The sequence below is a fragment of the Phoenix dactylifera genome, chromosome 12 (genome assembly GCF_051530095.1).
Source record: "Phoenix dactylifera cultivar Ajwa chromosome 12, Ajwa_hap1_PhDact_Kaust_v1.1, whole genome shotgun sequence".
Classification (NCBI taxonomy): domain Eukaryota; kingdom Viridiplantae; phylum Streptophyta; class Magnoliopsida; order Arecales; family Arecaceae; genus Phoenix; species Phoenix dactylifera.
This window is the reverse complement of record NC_143201.1, coordinates 5858350-5877016: the sequence shown is the minus strand read 5'-3', so window position 1 is coordinate 5877016 and position 18667 is coordinate 5858350. Positions and strand designations below refer to the sequence as shown.

The 18667-nt window shown below is 37.3% G+C and overlaps 1 protein-coding gene across 2 annotated transcripts in view; it reads right to left on the bottom strand.

Moving 5' to 3' along the window:
- Nucleotides 1-538: 538 nt before the first annotated feature.
- Nucleotides 539-18667, bottom strand: part of SEC8 (subunit of exocyst complex 8) — a 63492-nt gene continuing 45363 nt past the window's right edge. For both annotated transcript variants that reach the window (XM_039115888.3, XM_088708667.2), the window contains 9 exons: nucleotides 16625-16822; nucleotides 15382-15467; nucleotides 3451-3649; nucleotides 3280-3357; nucleotides 1828-1929; nucleotides 1657-1731; nucleotides 1152-1247; nucleotides 1023-1072; nucleotides 539-946 (listed from right to left, as the gene is read on the bottom strand). In XM_039115888.3, the coding sequence (XP_038971816.3) occupies nucleotides 859-946; nucleotides 1023-1072; nucleotides 1152-1247; nucleotides 1657-1731; nucleotides 1828-1929; nucleotides 3280-3357; nucleotides 3451-3649; nucleotides 15382-15467; nucleotides 16625-16822 (972 nt within the window). In that variant the 3' untranslated portion in view covers nucleotides 539-858. The remainder of the gene's footprint in view (nucleotides 947-1022; nucleotides 1073-1151; nucleotides 1248-1656; nucleotides 1732-1827; nucleotides 1930-3279; nucleotides 3358-3450; nucleotides 3650-15381; nucleotides 15468-16624; nucleotides 16823-18667) is intronic.

The following is an 18667-nucleotide window of genomic DNA, read 5'->3' as shown; positions in this document are numbered from 1 at the left end:
GCAAACTAATTAGCTGATTTGATAGCTTTACTACTTTTCTCATGTCACCAGGGTAAGGAGAAATTATCAACTATTGAAAAAACTGACTTCAGAGATTGAATTTCTTACTTATGGCTCTTGGATATAGCTGATATCTTACACAAGTAGCAACTAAAACAAAATATCCAATATTATGAAAGTACGACAAAAATATAGACACCTCAGATTTTCATAAAATGCAAGACTATACAAGTAAACCATTCATCAACAGAAAGATACGTAATTATTGATATTTACTGGTAAAAGATACATGATACAATTATAAGATATGTTGGTTTCAAGCAACTCATATTAATCTGTGTTATTAGCTAGACATTCATAGTTCAGAATTAAGGAACACATCTTATCAACCTAGTAGCTCATTCCACTCAACAAATTTCTTAATCCTCAACATGCAAATCTTAGGCACCCAAAAGCCCATCCAACTCATGCGAGAGGGTCATTCATCATATACTGTTCCCTCTTGTTACCAACAAAAAATCCCCACTGAAAACCGTAGTGAAGAAATGAATCGACATTGAATACAACCAAAGCAGTACTTAATGACAATGACAAAAGAATATGTCAAAAACAAAAATAACATTAACCTTATATCAATACTTGAGAGAATAAAATCAATATGGACAACAAGATGCAGAAAAAATTTAAAATTTTCAGATATGTAGCTATCGACTTGTAGTCCAAGTGGTCTGCATAAATGCTGCTGCTTATGCATGGCAGGTGCTTGCCATATTGTTATCATCACATTGATCTGTATCGCATGCAAAGCTCATGCAGGCTTATGAAATGACAAATCCAGCTTCAATTCTGTCAGAAAGACTATTGACTCAAGATTTCATTGAGACGCTGCTCTGCATCAGCTGGAATTTCTCTGCCTGGGACATCGATCTTTAGGAGGCTGGAATACCTGTTAAACCACCAATATATGAATCAATTCTCTCATTAATATGAATGTAAGTTTGCTTTGTTGATGTTCAACTCACTCTTTTGCTGTAAAGAGGTACTCATGTTCTGTGATAAATGCAAGCAAGGCCTGAATATGAAGAAACAGGGTCAATAATCTTGAGTAAAGAATGCTCAAAGGAAACAGTGTTTCAGAGTTAAGATAATGCCTCGAATGGCAGATTTAAAAGCTCATAGTATGTCCGAACACGATCTAGTCTCTGTTGGACTGCTTCATTGTCTATCGGAGGTATGGCTGCCAGAGCCTGCAAAATCAACAATTATTAGGAAATATTCTGCTGTTTTTTTTAAAAGCTAAGCCCACATTTTAGTTGGTCAACATGGCGATTGCATTCATGCTTCTCTATGTAGACAAATATGAAAGGCGATTATGATTTGAGGGGACAAGAAATCTGAGCAAGCAAGAACACAGAGCAAGCTAACACAAAGAACTCTCAGCTATATAATAAGAAAAAGGATATATATAACCTTAGGAAGCAGTATCCTATCATTAAGTGCAAGATTCAGTTCAGTTCAGGGATCATATGTATGACCATTAGAGATTCTTTTTTGGTAACAAACTTTTAGCTTTAAGAACTAAGATACAAAGTTGCTAAACCTGTTGCTCAAATCGGAGAAAGAGAGCAGCAAAAGAGAAATAGAAGAACGTCCAACCTGTTCCAATGCAATGGAATTTCTGCATATCTGCTGGACTCCCAATAGGTTAATGGATTTCATTTCAGCTAGAGCCTAATTGAAAATTTCACATCTCAATGAGTAAATTCATACATGAAACGGGGAAGAAAAACATTTATTCATAAGCAAACCATTAATATATAGTTGAACCTTGATAGATGCACTTGCTGCAACACTACATATTCCACCAAATATATAATTCCTCTTTGACTCTGCAACAAATGGTGCTATTTCCTCATCCCAACGAGTAATCTGTGCATATATGGAATAAGCTCATCATGACTTTAAAATACCAACAGGAATAACCATATCAGATAAACAAGCTATGGGGAATGGTTTGTATCTACTTAACAAAGTCTTAGAGACTAGCCAGTTCAGATAAATGCAGGAAATGCACAGGTTTACAATTTTTTAGAAATAAAACTGTAAAACATTGAAGCATGGAACAGTAGGAGATAACTTTTTAACAACATAAAAACAAGATATGTCACTAGAAGGAAAAACGAAGAGAGCCATTGAGGTGCCAAAATTATGACAAAGATGTGGAATAGTATAAAATAGTAAATAAAATCTAGATGTATTATTGAGGATGCATCAATTAAGATAAGACTGACACAGGTGCTTGAATTAATCACCAAAATACTGACTGCACAACTAGGGGGTTCCTGGAATACTATGCCTCCTATGGGGTGTTTTGCAGAGTAGAAGGTTTATAAAACACCTGCAAATCATAGTAACTCAAGCGGCAGCAAAGTGTAGAATTTAGAGTCAAAGACCTTCAGATAGAAAATGAAAGAGAGTGCCCTGCCATTTAACTAGCAACAAACTTATATCTCTCTATAGTAGCAATAGTATCAAGTATTACAGCTTCTGACCATCAAATTCTGGAGTACGTGGACCACAAGATATGGTACAGTATATGGTGTCACTTGTAAATAAGATTTCTCCTTATATCCATATGTACCACATATTGCAAATGATGTCTATTTCCACTTCAACTTCCACTTTGCTGCATCAGTAGAGGTATATTCATGCATCCATTGTTGTAACATATTTACTTTGTAAGTGGTTCCAACCCCACATCCATCTCTTCATATTTATCTTTGAGCAATCATATGGTATTATATTGTTGCTTCATTACAAGAGTAAACTTCCTTACTTTTTATCTGTTTTTTATTTAGATATAGTGCTAACTTATATTAGTTTATGGTTTAAACTTGATAAATAGTAGTGCCTAAGTTCAGGACATGATCATCAATAACCAGGATCTTAGTATGTTTTGATATAATAGACTGGTTTTAGATTGATCAGGAATACATATGTGGAAAGGAAAGCATGTTTACTCCCCTATTGATTAGAATCTAAAAACAGGATAAGTGAATATGTTAGCATACTAATTGAGCAACCTTCAGCCTTAAGCATCATTCTCAAATAATCTGGCTCATGTTGGCATGAGACAGTATGTTATCATGCCAACCACCAGCATCAGTCACATAACGAAAATTCTGAAAGACAGTTACTGAATGGTAACAAAGAACTCAAATAGCACAAAATCATGTTTTTTTTTTATAGGCTACACTATTAAAAAAATAAAAAATAGACCTGTGCTGTAAGTGAAATAATAAAATCATCAGGTTCTTCTGCATCTTGATCTTCCACATACTCCCTATTGGTCATTTCCTGCATCAATCCATGTTAATTTTGAAGGTCTACATCACAGCAATTATGATCAAAACAAGATCCATATACATATCCTACATACACACAACATACCTGCATGTGAAAAATTGTTTCTAATTGCATTTCCAATCGTAGAACCTTGAGACAATCAATCGCCAATCTCTTATATTCATCAGCAAGAGATGCAAGGTTTTTAGGAATTGCACTTGTAGTCCGTTCAGGGCGATTAGCTGGCTTAGCACGGGTCTTCTCATCTGCATCAGTGGGCACTCCTACAAAAGACTCTCCAAGCCTGAATATTTTTCAAAGAAGACAGGCACCAAAGTAAGCCATACAATGAAAAGATACTGTCATAAAAATAATAAAAAAAGAAGCAGTTTATAGATGTTGCTAAAGCTTGACTTGATAAAACAGATGTTTACAATGTGAGAGTGTCAGGCTGACTAGTTAAAATGAGAGAATGAAGGAGATTTGATTGGTTGAAATTTGAAACTCATGACAACCTCCAAATCCAAATTGGAGTCGGACTCTGATAGTAGAGGCTTTACTGTTTAATTCCATATAATTGTGAAAAAACCACAGTCTAGCTCTCCTAACATCAACAGCTCCAACCCAATTGGAGTCAGAGTTGTCTAATGACAGATAAAGCCGTCCAACTCCTGATAGAGACTTTACTCTTCAATTCCTTCTAATTGTGAGAAACCCAGAGTCCAGCTCTCCTGACATCAGCAGCTCCAACCCAATTGGAGTCAGAGTTGTCTAATGGCAGATATAGCTTTCCAACTCCTAATAGTGAGAGTCCTATTCTCCAACTTATAAAACAGCCATTAGATTTGTGGATTTGAGCTTTTCTTTCACATGTTTTCCTAGTCCTAGTTATTGAGGCCCCAAAGATTCCAATATGTACAAGGACCCAGAAATGCTAACAAATTAATGTTGCACTCTTTTAGTTTTCACAATCAACCAATAATATTCTCTCTTTGAGTTCTCTTGAGTTTTCTTATGCAGTTAAACATTGCATGAGAGCCTATGCTATGATTCTATGGTTCGGGAGGAGATACTAGTATGATGCTTGGATTCTTTAACTGAGGCTACGTGAAAATTGAAGGTGAAACATCAACAGTTCAACACGATGGGAGGTGCGACACCTTCAATAACCTTTTGGTTTCATTCTAAAATCCCTAAATTCACTTTATTTTATTTCTTTCATGTTTTTATTTAAATTTTGCTTCCTTTTTTACTTATTACTTTCAAATTTATTCTGCACTCTGAATACATGCTGTGGGATAAGGTATTCCTACTGCTCATCTACATCGACAATGACATCAGCCTAATTTTCAACCTTCTGCCAAAAATCTATCAGCTTTCTTCAAGACAGCCGTCAACTGATTGAGTTGGTAATGTTGTGTTGGATACCAACAACCTAGGTTCAATCCTGCACCTTGATTTCAACTGGGCTTCCTCCTGTCTTAGTTCCAGAAAAGACAAAAAAACTGATATTTATCAGCCAATTACTTTGGAGCCCGTCAGAGAGAAATATTAATTACTAAGTGCCCAAGACTTGGGAAGGAAGAGACCACATAGACTGCATAGATGCTTCACAAGATTTCAATTCCAAATTGTGATGTTTGGATAGCTATTAGAAATTATTTTAGAAAATCATGCTTATTGCTCAGTGTTCATGGAGTGGTGGTAACTAACCACTAGAGCCTAAAAGGTTAGACTAGTAAGGAACAGATCAACAATGTCCACCAAACTTAACACCTACCCCTTCAATGGGTAGCCCCGACTACGCACGTGGAGAGGTAACTAAGTCAGGACAAACCATGATCAAGATAACAGATACTTTCGAATTCATGATCTCCAGAAAACCTAAGCTTGATACCATGTTAACTAACCACCACACTCAAAAGCTTAAACCAATAGGGAAAGGATCAACAATAGATATTAGGCTTAACAACATGAATTCAAGAACTAAAAAAGGTAAAAATAAACAATCAAACATTTCCATTCATGTCTCTCTCTTTGATTTCCCATTATCTACAAATCTCCTACATCCCAAAGCATCTATAGTGGATCTAATATCATCTCAATGCATCTAAGGATGGATCTAAAGGGGGACTCGTGACCCATAAACCTTCAAAACTTCCTATAGACGTCCTTTGTTCAGACCTTGCGGCTTCCTAGACCACTTTCCACAGCCCCACTTCCAATAAAAACCTCCTTGAAGCCAGGCTTTCAGATTCCACATCCTTCATAGTTCATACCAAATATCTCATTCCTAAATGTTTATTATAATGACCCTGAAGAAGCCAACCACCTCCTTGTATCCCTCCTCTATGTTGCGGAGAAATGGCCTTTTATTTTTTTCTAAAGGTAAACATCAGTTTAGACTTTGATTACTTTTGGGGTTCAAAATCAAATAATGAGGGCCCTAACCACTTGGCTTTTCCTACATAGAACACCTATTTTGCATTCAACGTAAATGTGGACTCCTAACAATGAATTTTTTATGAGAAATGGAGGAAGACCACTCGTACTACGATTGCTCAGGTCCAAGTTTTTGAGGATGTACCACCCAAGAACTGAACCAAAACCACTGGTTGCTATGCAAAGGAGTGCGACAATTGGAGCAAGCACCAATTCACCTCCTCCTGACAATGCTTCAAGGATCAGGGCCCAATAATTGCAGTTAGGGTAAAAACGATCTACATGCATTAGTGGTGGGCCTAATTTTGAATATATTATTTGCGTAATATGATTACCTAAAATAAGAAACTTAAGAGTTGAAGTTAATTGCTTCCAAATCAAACTTGCAGTGTCAATTTCTTTCCTTTTCTTTTTGAATAAAAATAGATGCCTAAGGACCTAATTGGCACTCATCAAGTTAATGAAAAGTAACAATTACAACAAAGCAAGGCAACGTAGTGCACAATCAAAATACACTAGGAATCCCAAATAAAAAATAAAAAAACACAAACAAGGAAATCCAAACCCAACTATACATGAACACAATCCTAAGCATTCTAAACAACCAAGTGCTGCATCAAATTGTTAAAGTAATAAAAAAGCAATAATGCTAAGATATGGGGTATTTTGCAAATCCTAGCCTTTTAGTTAGGACTTTTGATCTAAATCTCAATCCCATTATTTGAACTTAAAGATAAATTTCAAACTCCATCCAAGAATACTACCTCTAAGTGGTGTTGATTTTGTAGTGATATTGCTTCAATGTCGATGCAGATGCAAGGATTTCATCATAATGCTTATCAATCAATCTAATCTATTAATTTACGGTCATATCAATCTTGTAAGTAAATTTAACCTAAACTTTAGTTTTATGTATATATCTTCGAAAAAAAAAGTTACTCTATGTCACTACCCAGTCACCTTATGATTAAAACCCACAATGCTGCAGTAGCATTGTTTTGTTCTACCCCTCTACATTACAAACTCCTTCAAAGCCCAAGACAAGAAGCAAGTAGAAATTTTGCCTCAACAATGAATTGACCTTTGTGCCCAACAAGCCCTCAACCTAGGGTGTAAGCAATTATTTTGTCAATTCCCACTAAGTGTTTCTTCCAAAACCTCCACCTCATGTTCAACAAAGGCAATGATCTACAGTAGGATCATTACTCGCTTGTTATCCAACATTGCCACCTTCTAGGTACCGCCTTCCTCTCTTGTCACTCTTTTCTGCCCTCTCCACTACTATCAACCCTTTGGTCAGATAGTGCCATCATATTTACAATGATGAGTTGAGAAATAATTACATTCTTGGCCTTTCAAAAAAATGAGTATAACAACAGGCTTGCTTAGCCCTCTCCCTCCCCAACCTTACATCATTACATAGAAAACCCTAGATCCAACAAATGGGAAGCATAAAGAGAGCACTATAGTGATGTTCGATGGGTTAAGATTTTGTCAACATCATATGGCAGCTAGTGTGCCATCTTAACATCAAGCCTTGCTATATGAAACCAAAAGGAGAGGAAGCAACAACCCAAGCTATAATAGAAAAGCATTACACACACACACATGTATTTTAAAACTTATTGGGATGGGGAGCATCATGGCCGTCCTGTCCTGTTCCTATAAGAAAACAAGACCAGAACAGGAATAGGACTCCGAAATCCATCCAGATGGAGAAAGGAGAACAAAGATGACACAAAGAAAGGAAGGAAAGAAGTAGAAAAAGGAAAGAAGAAAGGAAGGAGTGGAGAAGAAAAAAGATGGAAAGAAGAAAGAAAGGAAAGAAAGACGAAGAAAAAGGAAAGAAAGAAAGGAAGGGATAAGAAATAGAAAGGAAGGAAGGAAGGAAGGAAAAAGGGAAAGAAAAGAAAGAAAAAAGGAAAAAAAGAAGAAAGAAAGAACAAAAAACACAAACAAAGAAAAAAGAAAAGAAAAGAAGAAGGGGATAGAGATGGAGGGCATCTAGTGGGATGGTTGTTAGGGTATGGCGAGATGCTGGGGCATCCCATCCATGGAGAAACCAGGACAACCCTGTCCCACAAGATTTTTAACCTTGCATATGTTTGTATAACCTTCAATATATATATCTTAACTACATGGATATAAAAATAAATGAAAATAAGGCATGTTTGCTTGCTTGTCTTGTGGTCTGCCTACTGTGTCAAATACTCAACTTGCTAGACTTATAAAACCAATCAACTTACTTTGTCTAGGATGGGGGGTTGACAAACCTCGAACCAACCTTGTGGGCCCCAAATACTGTAAACCACCTCCCCTTGCTTTTAAATAGAGATGAGGAGGATAGCAAAAGGAAAGAGAAAGAAAAGGGAAGTAGCTTAGAGGAGGAGGAGAAGATGAAGAAGATGCAAACGACGACGACGACAATGACAAAAGGGAAGCTTAGATACCTTGTTGTGGTTTCATTTGAAACATTCAATAAGTAGCCTCTCCATGCATCTTGAATTTAAGTTGTACTTTTGAATCTTGTAACCAATCAAGCTCATGCTTTTAGATACTCTAAAACATATGCTCTTTTCCAAAAATCTATGGATTCCCTTGTAAGTGACTCTTGCATACCTTTAGAAATTGACAATGTAAGACTTCTTTTCCATCTTTGAGCCAATGAGCTAGTTTCAAGTTTAAATAACCTTGCCAACCTTTCAAAAATCCAAGGACTCCCTTGCAAGGAATTCTTCCATGTTTCCTTGAATTAAGTTTTGTTGGCACCCTTGAAACTTGTTTTTGACATCAAGCTATGCCATTTTGAAGTTCTAAGCGGTCAATTGTTTCCAAAGTTTATGATCTTTAAAATGTTGACCTATGATTGGATTCAATCTTAAAAATATTCTGAAACTAATAGTTAATTGTCAAACCCTTACCTATTCTTATTTGGAATCTGGACTTAATTAGTTTGAAATTATTCTCGTAGTCTATTTTATGCGAATTTCAAAATTGCTATCTTGAAGTCATACTTGTCTTCTAACTTAAAATTATGTTCTCATCAAAATTCTAACTTAAAATTATGTCCTCATCAAAATTTTCTTTACATCAATCTTGAAATGAAGTATTTGCTTCCTACTGGATCATATGTGAATTTTTATTTGATCGAAAAAAGGTGTCATACTTGAACATGAGCAGACCCTAGTCCAAGCGGCATATGAGTGACCTTATTCAATTTATCAATGAGAGACTCATTTGGAATTACCAATAAGGGTGTATCTAGATCCTCAGTTTAAGTGGTATTTGTAGACCTCATGGATTTATATGGCCTTACCTGCATTAGCAGAAAAGATTTATAAGACCTTATCTTGATGAATAATAAGGATCTATGTGACCTCAAGGGTATAAGTGAACAACCTTTGCGAGAAAATAAAAAACTACATAAAATACAAAAGAGATACCGAAACACAACAGTGTACTTTGTCATTTGATTTGGGCAATTATTTGACATGATTTTATATGAACTATTTGAACCCTTTTCCTTAACTTGTGTTATGAAGTTTTTATAGTATCTTAGTCTCATTAAAAATTTTAATCCACAAAATTTTTCATAGTGATGAGGGGCTATGTTGGACCTTTTGAAAGAAGTGGACTTGGTAACTTGAAGTTGCCTCTATGAATCTAGTGATCATGGAAGCGGAATTAGTGGCTTAGTAATTTGTATTTTGTTTGTATTTTTGAAGGTATAATATTGTGTATAAAAGGATATGATTAAGTTTGTAAGCTAATTTTGTTTAAGAGTTATGGATTATAATACAACTTTAGTCATGCTCTACTTGATTGTATTGTTTATTTTGAGAATTAATGAACTTTAATGTTAATTTCAATCAACTACAGTTGCCACATCTTCAGACTTGGACGAGTTCAACTTGGAGATGAATGGATGAATCATAAGTGGCATCAATAAAATGATCATTTCATTCATATGCAAGGAACAAATATATGCCGGAGAAAAGAACCCCACTCATTGCTTTGGATGCATGAAGATGTGTATATAATAAACAATGGAAAAAATAAAGAGAATTGACCAATGCCAGCCGAACCCGTACCGGTAGGCATACCAGAGGCCTACTGGACCGGTTCGGTACCGTATCGAACCGATATCGAACCGGTACCACTGGTTCGGCCAAATACCGCGCGGTTTTGTTGTTCGGGAGTTCTCTCTTTTGGATCTTTTTCTATGCATTTAAGTTTAATTTGATGTTTTTTTTGTTGTTTTCTTAATGTTTTTTCATGTTTTTTTATGTTTCTATGTTTAGGGTTTAAGCTAGATGATGTATCTTATTACTTTCAATTCCAAATGATACAAATCATAAAATGAACAACATAAAATATCTTCAAATCAAGATACATTCAATTACATACTTTTAAAGCACTCTCAAACATCTAAAATTGGGATGAGTGGCAATGGCTCTCGTAGATATCCGAATCATAAGTATAGTCAAGAGAAGGCAGATCAACACACCCTTCTACCCAAGCAGCGTTGTAGTCTTGTCTGCTCATCCCAGAAGGAACGCGCATCGGGTTATAAGAACTTTCGGATCTCTCGCTCAAGCTCTGGCTCTAAGCGGTGTTTTCTAATTGTAGAGAGATCCATCCGAACATGGCAGCAGCAAAATCCAACCTGTGAGATGCTCCGGACTACGTAGGATAGTAGCCACCGAAAGATGCCTCTGATACACCATATCCATATCCATAACCGTATAGGTCATGGGCTACCTGAGGCTGTGGACAATAGGATCTAGTATATGACTCGAATTCTAATACGTCTATGAATCCTACTCCACATGCAAGGTCATATGCAGCTACATCCTGTCCTCCTGAACGACCTTGAGGAGCCCGTCTCCTATATGCAATGGTATCCTCGCAGGCTCTATAACATGGGCGACTGTGGTCCCTATTCTGTGTAGCACGCGTAAACTGAGACTCACCAGTGTATCGAAGACTAGCCTCCGGCTGTCTCATAAATAGTATCATACTGTCCTCCACTCCATGGCTAGCAGATCCATCACCACCAGAATCTTTATCGTTGTTGCTCTAGGTCTCCTCAACACTCTCTATTAGGGCCCTTTTGTTTTTTTTTTGGTTTGCTGGGCAACTGCCTTCTTACCCTTCATGCTCCTCTCTACCTGACTGTCACCCTCTTGATCGAGTCGACTGGGTACCATAGTGTCCTCGTCTGAGCATCTCTCAATCATCTCTAAGAGAGTGTCTCATACCAGTCATGTGGTGACTGGCCCTCCTGTGGCTGCAACTGATCAGCTGTGGGAGTGCATTGAAATATTGCGCCCAGCTCATTGCTCTGGATCAACTTTAGCCTTGCTGGCTATGAAATTGGCTGGTCGTGGAGGCGATCTTGGCTCGTCAAGCTCCGGCTCCTGATGCTGGCCCACAAGCCAGCCAACCATAGGATCATTGTCATCATCATTGGAAGCCCTATATATCGGATCTGCGTACTTGAGCTTCACTTTCTTCTGAATGCACTTGAGCCTCAACTACAGATTGTAGTGCACATATACAAAGTCATTAAGACACTTCTGTGTCAAACGGTTTCTTTACTTGCTGTGGATGAGAACGAAGGTGGACCAGTTGCGCTCACAGCCACTCGAGAAGACCGTTTGGAAAAGAATTCGGATAACTATCCGCTTAAAATTTTTGGTCACCAAGTCTTCCATATTGCTTCCTTCAGTGTCAGCCTGAGCATATCTACTTTTCTGCCACTCGAAACTGACTGATATCTACTTTTTAGCCTGAGCATATCTAACGTAGAGTTTCTTTCTTCTCGAGAAGGCTATCAAGTGCAATGTAGTTGGTGGCAAACCATATGACTCTTGGTCTCGGAATCTCTCCCTGCAAACTTTCTCATCAATGAAAAGATCCAGATATGGTTATAAATGTACCTGGTGATGTGTTGGGCTGTATCCACCATATGTTGCACCTGACGGATCTTTCCAATATCCATCAATATGAAATCGATACAATATGCAGCACATGGGATCCAAAAAATATGTGGTTGTCGCTCCATTAAGATCTCTTTGGCGGCTTTATATTGCGGCTCATTATCAGGGACGACCTGCACAATATTCTCCTCTCCTACCTGATCAATCACCTCCTCCATAAGTTCGACGATGTACGCGGCGTAGTGCACCTGATCCGAAGCATCAACCGACTTATGGAAGAAAGTCTTCGTATTATAGTGTCAGAAAGTTGATACTCTACTTGGTAGGACCAGTCCAACTATCGCACATCACAATCAGTCCATATATGGGCCACTTGTTCTTGTAGAAAGCAATCCATTTCTCTAGCTCCTTATTACTATTAAGAAGCTCACCGTAGATGTCCTTCGGGTCTGAAGGATCTACACCCGGACCGGTAGCCTGTATGGCAAAAATAACAGACCTATCGTACGTGTTGTCTGCCACATTCGCTGGAATATGACTGAAGTGGAACCAGAATCCAATAGCTCGCCACATATCCTACTTATTCTTCTTCAGCATTGAGTCAACCCTCTGCTGAAAAAGGCATGCGGATCTAAATCATGGATTTCCGCTCCTGATGGAATCCTTCTGGATGACTTCTTTCGGCCATCAAAAGAATTCAGGATAGATGCAATCCGGCCACCGCCTCTGCGAACGCCCTCCCTGAGGATGTCCTCATGAACTTTGGATCTTGCCTGCTGCTCGCAGAACTGAAATCTGACTTGTAGGACGAGGGCCGAAATCAAGTCATATGCCTAGCCACCCCCTCCTGCTGCCATTGATTATTCAGAGTTCCAGACTCACCTGCATGGCAGCTTAGAACTGTTTCTCCTCCACATCTAGACCCTCGACCTTCTTTGACTTTCTGAAGTAATAGAAAGATGGCTCTGTCGCTCGACGTTCTACCTTTTTCTTCTTCTTAGCAGCCATTTTCTTTGCTTCTTTGATTTCAGCGAGGCTCTTCCTCATCAGCAACCAAACCTTTAGTGGGCTTTCGGGCATGTAGCTACCTCACCAGAATTACCAATTAAGTGCTGCTTCAACCTGGTTACTCCTCTCTTGAAGCACTTGTGGCACCAATTGCACTAAAACTGGTGCCGGCCCTCGAGCATTTGCTCATGCTCCTGGCCAATATCAGGCTGTGGAGATTGGTTTTCCTTGATGGTTCCATCCCTACGAGAATGATAATTTTTTATTTTTAAATTTTTTAAAATTTCTAATTCAAAAATTTTTTTAATTATTGTAAATTCTAAAAAAGAATATTTCTACCTCAAAAATTACTTCTAAATTATGTAGAACGTACTACTATTTTTTCATTTTTTTCAATTTTATTATATTTTTTATTATATTTTAAATTTAAAAATAATTTTTAAATAATAATATTTTGGAAAAAAATATTTATGTCAACATGCCCATCCTCCATAGATCTACAACATATAAAAAAATATGCCCAAATCGAAAAATTTGGCATGATTTTCTCTTATTTTGCAATTTTTGAGCTATTTTTTCTAACCCCTTATAAAAATATTAAAGAAAAAAGATAGCGAAAAGAAAAGCATAACTTAATTAGCCTTTTTGATCCGAAATGGCCACAGCGCATGCACTGTCGACAACTTTGGGTCAAAAAGGCCACACACACGGCGTTGTGGCAAACTGAAGGCGGATCATTACGAACCAGTCTTGTTCGCACCGGTACAAGGCCACTCTCCAGGAATATGCAACTTACCACTATAAATTCTTCTTATTTAATGAAATTCCAACTGAAGCTGTTCTTCTTTTGGCCTGTACTCCCTACCAAAGTCATCTATGTTGCAAGTCAAGTCCTTTTTGATATTAATCAATGAGTCTATTTGACCTTGAAAAAAGCTCGTTCAAGTCAAGCTAGTTGAATCTCTCTTTTTTGTATCCCTTGCTGCAGTATTCCATCTTTTTTTTTTAATTAATGTAGAGATGAGATGAGCGTGATCGCTTTCTTGACGACTGGCTAGGCTTGTTGAAGTCATTGGTTGATCAATTTATATCCCAGACGACCATGATCGACTCTACTCGCCTAGTAATATAAAACTAAAGAAAGATCTTCTTTGGCCTGGGGTTTCTCATGAAAACCCCTCTCAACTAATTTTGAGAATATCTAACCAGATCCCACGTAGAATGAAATAACACAATAAAACTTTTCTAAAGCAATTGATTTTTAAAACTAGCTTCAAAACTTTACATTGATCTCAAAGCAAACAGGTAGGTTTATATAGTGATCCAGCCTGAACCAACATGCAAGTGAATTGATTGTAACAGGATAGCTGCAAGTATGAATCAGTGTTTGTAAAAAACAATGATGAATAAAAATAATCAGAATTTATTGAATGTTTGATAATCAAGGAGATTAGCACTGCAAAGTGCAAACATATAGATTATTTGATGCTCAAAACATGGAACATGAACAGAGCTTTAAATGATTGGCTGCTCAGATGTTGGATCAAACTACTGATCGAATTTTTAGCATTTAAATTCTGATATTATATCCATGTAATATGGTGTAATATACTGATCAGGTAAGGTGTAGCAGTTAATTAAAAAAAAACAAGATAGCTAACCCTAGATAAGGCTGTAAGTGGATTAGATTAACCTGCTCCAATCTGGAACTGATCCAAATTAGTCCAGTCCAAACAGACACAAAATTATTTGGATTAGATTTGGATGCAAAAACAGGAGCTGTTTCAAATATAGATTGGATTTGCATCAAAAATTCCCCTGAACCCCAACCGATCCAAAGCTAATATATGATATATTTCAAAACCCTCTTTGAATACGAGAAATTAGCTTTCTTTTCATGATATAATCTATTAATAATTTGTGTTGTTGATTATAATTATGTAGTAATCATTCAAATCTTATGTAGAATTTTTTCGATCATGTATACATGTTGTTTACAACTTTTTTATTTATAATACTTTTATGATATAATTAAATAATCAACTTATACTTGTTTATAATGGTTTCTGTTTGGATTACTTTTGACAACATTTGATACCAAAATAAATCCAATAGATTGACAAAATTATACTAAATCCAATCCAATCCAACCCGAACGGAATTGGATTCAGTTTCGATTTAATTCTTCTAGCCCAGCTCAAATACATTTAGGTCGCCGTTGCGCGCCCCTGATCCAACCTGACACCCTTGCAGCCCTAACTCCAAATATCCAAGGGCCTCAGCTATTTGAGACATATTAACCATTTTCTAGCTCAATCCATAGCTCACAAGCATGATCCTTTCACATATAGTTTGAAAATTCAGACCAAACCTCTATAAGAAAAAATCATTGTTTAATAACTCAAATATAACAAAGCAAAATATTACAGGGAAAACAAAAAGGAAAATATTTCTTCCAACATTAAATTAAACCAAACTTAGTTTTAGAGGTATGATTCAAAAAATAATATTACTCCAAAATGGGCATTACTCCATGTACTGATGTTTGTTGTCCTCAAATGCAATTTTAATAGGCAGTGTTTATTTTAGAATTAAAAAACTGCTGAAACTCATTCATAGAACAAATTTGACAGATGAGCTTTACCTTTCAATGGAATCCGCTAGACATTCCAAAGAATCGCTAAGAGATGCCAACAAAATGAGTTTATGATCATCACGGATTAAGTTTTCCTGCAGAACACCAGAAATGACATGAAATAATTACAGCACACAAAAATTGAAGAATATTTTACCTTGAGTTACATAGCTCTTATGAATCAACTATCTAGAAAAGAACAGAAGAGTGAGACTGAGATTGGCAAGAAAGCTTTCGATAGGTTTCGTGGATAATTTACCAATTCAAACATCGTTGAATCAACCCTGATAATGGCCAAAAAAATTCCGAAGTTCGTTCCACGCACCCTTTCTGTATGACCACTCTATCAGCATTATCCCTTTTTCATCCTCGCCCTTCTTTATTCTTCCTTACCAATTATCAACCTTACTTTGTGCTACCTACATGAAAACTCCGATCACATCTACAACCATTGCTCAACCTCTAAACACCCATAATTACCCTCTAAATCCTCTCCCAATTCCTCAATCACCACCCCATTCTTCCTCCTTGATCCACATCTGATGGAAATGATAAGCTTGGAATTGCCAAGTATTGGTAGGAAAAATGGGGACTCACCTAGTAGAGACAGAGCTCTCCAGTATAGAAGAAAGGAAAAGTTTGATTAAGTAAATATCTCCACAAAAATCAGTCCCAAATGCACAATATTACAACTAGATCAAAAAGGTTGGGCCTCTTGTCCTATTTATTGTGGAAGAAATTTTATATATGAATGCAAATATGTAATAAAGAGGACAGAAATTGAAAGAGAGCTAGGGACTGCACTCCAAATGTTTAATGCATTTATTTTTGCTTTTAATCTTGGAGTGGGGGTTCATTGATGAAGTGACTTGTATGTAATGTGTATAATCAGTGGGCCATATGTGGACAACCTATGGTCCACTAACCACAAAGTCAGGTATGTGTTCCCCATATCCCACCCATCTTTAAATTTTGTACTTGATGAATCAAAATTTGTGGCAATAGGTTAGCTCCATGCAGATTCTCAATGCTTCTTGAAGAGATAACCATATGAATATGTATTAGCTTCTGAACAGTGACCTGTTTTTCTCAATATAAAATAGTAGATATGACAAATAGGGAAAAATGATATAACTCAATACTTTGTGCATAGGCATACACACATACAGACACGCATACATTCATGCACCAGTATTGGTCTATGCACATAGACAAGGAACAAGTTACTGCAATAGCTGTCATGAGATAATACCTGCTTGATTGGACGCAAGCTCAATAATAAGTCACTCATTTCTGTCTCCACTTCAACAGTTTCTGCATCCGGAACATTGTTTTCAAGAAAAGGTTGCCCCGAGGATTTTCGTAAATAAGCATTTGATGGGTCAAGTCGCATCAAGCTCTCGATATCGTTCCTCCCAATAAGCATATAGCTCTGCTTTTCTAAAACAGCCTGAGAATCTCTCAAAATTGAAATGTATCAGCAGCATAAGTTGAGATAAACTAGCAAAGTATATAAATAAAATTGAAGTTTAGAGGTCAGTAAGTTAAATCTAAATCACTAATATGTATTCCAAAGTACTGAAATAAATACACAAAAGGAAACTTCCAAGGCGGGAAAGTATTTATCTGATGACTTAGAGAATTTGCCACCTTATTACATTACAAAATCAAAATTAAAAGAAAGAATTCTTCACCAAATCTTTTATTATCAGTTTTCAAAGTCAATTTCCACCAATTTTTTGCTCTTTTAGAATTTGTACTATCTGTTCAGTAAACTTCAAATTCCCTGCCCCCATTATTTGTCCTCAGGTTGAGATGGGTCACCCCAGCTCTCAACCCAAACCTCACCTGACCTTTAGGTCAGGTTGACTTTCTTATTAGCCGCAGCCCAACCTATGTTAGGTACATATTGACCCAACCAAACCTAAATTACCAGTTGGGTAGGGCCAGGCTCATGTTATACTAACCCAAGATTAGTAGCAAAATGGAGTAACACCTCAAATAGCAAAAGGGATCCTCAACTTCAGCAATCTTTGTTCTAACTTCTGGCCGTACTTTTCACATCTTCGATGTGCCTGCTTTGTTATAAAGCCCTAATTAAGACATACCAACATGCTTAAGCAGTATTCTTCTACTATTAGGTTCAAGCAAGGTTTGTCATGCCGGTACCAGAGCCAGTACGGGTTGGCCCGTGGCATGGTTTGGTACGCCTCCATGTTGTTCTGTGCTGGATCTGTACCAACACAGCATAGAGGGTGAGGAAGAATGAGAGAGGAAAAGAGAGAGAGGGGCGAGGGAGAGAGAACAGGCTCTGAAGAGCGTTGGAGGGTGCCGGAGGGCCACAAAGGGTCGATCGAAATAGGGGTTCGGAGGGTGGAGCCTCTGCTCTGACAGCCCTCCTTCCCTCTCCCTCTCCCTCTCCCTCCCCCACCCTCTCTTTTCCTCTTTTTCTTTCTCCTTCTCCCCCTCCATTGCCAGTTTCTCGTTTTAGTTGCTGGAAGCCTGGAACCATCCTAGGCTGCCGCGGGTATGGCTCGATACACCTCAAATCGGGCGGTTCAGAACGATTCCACCAACCATGGGTTCAAGTCTATAAATCTTGGTATGTCATATTGTCTATCAAAACCTTTGGTCCCTTCACAAACTTTCATGTGTCCCCTTTTTTTTCTTACCCTTCCGTATGAAATATAGGTTGCCTCATTGTACGATAATAATGGTTCCATTATATTAATATACTCTTTTGAATAACCAGCCCTTTATCCTTAAAATCTCAAGCTTCCCATATGGACTTGTCCTTCCATCAGTCATACCTTACTTGTGCATTCATCAAATATATTGTTGCCACATATAACTTCATATGATAAAAATCAAAGATCTGCTTCAAACAGAGCAATTTATCTATTCATACAATTACTCAGTTATAAATCACAGGCATGTCGTTATACTAGGATATAGAAAGAAAATAAGCAATACAATCAAGTTTTTATCTAAATCAAGCATATGTAACCATAGAAACATGGCTGACTTTGTCTAATACAAACGATCCCCTCTACCACTGTTCTCTTAGAATTCTCTTGCTCTGGTTGAGGCTTGAGCGCCATCAAGAAAGGGAAAGTGAATATTTGGACAAAAAGCTGAATAGCTGATCAAGGCATTTAGAACCGGAGAAACAAAACGTTGGCTAAAGCATGGCAAAACAAAAATGATAAGGAATTTGGAGATATTTTCACAAAATATTTTTTTTACGATTTAAGCAAAACACTAACTGCAGTTTCAGTATTTACACAAATTATTG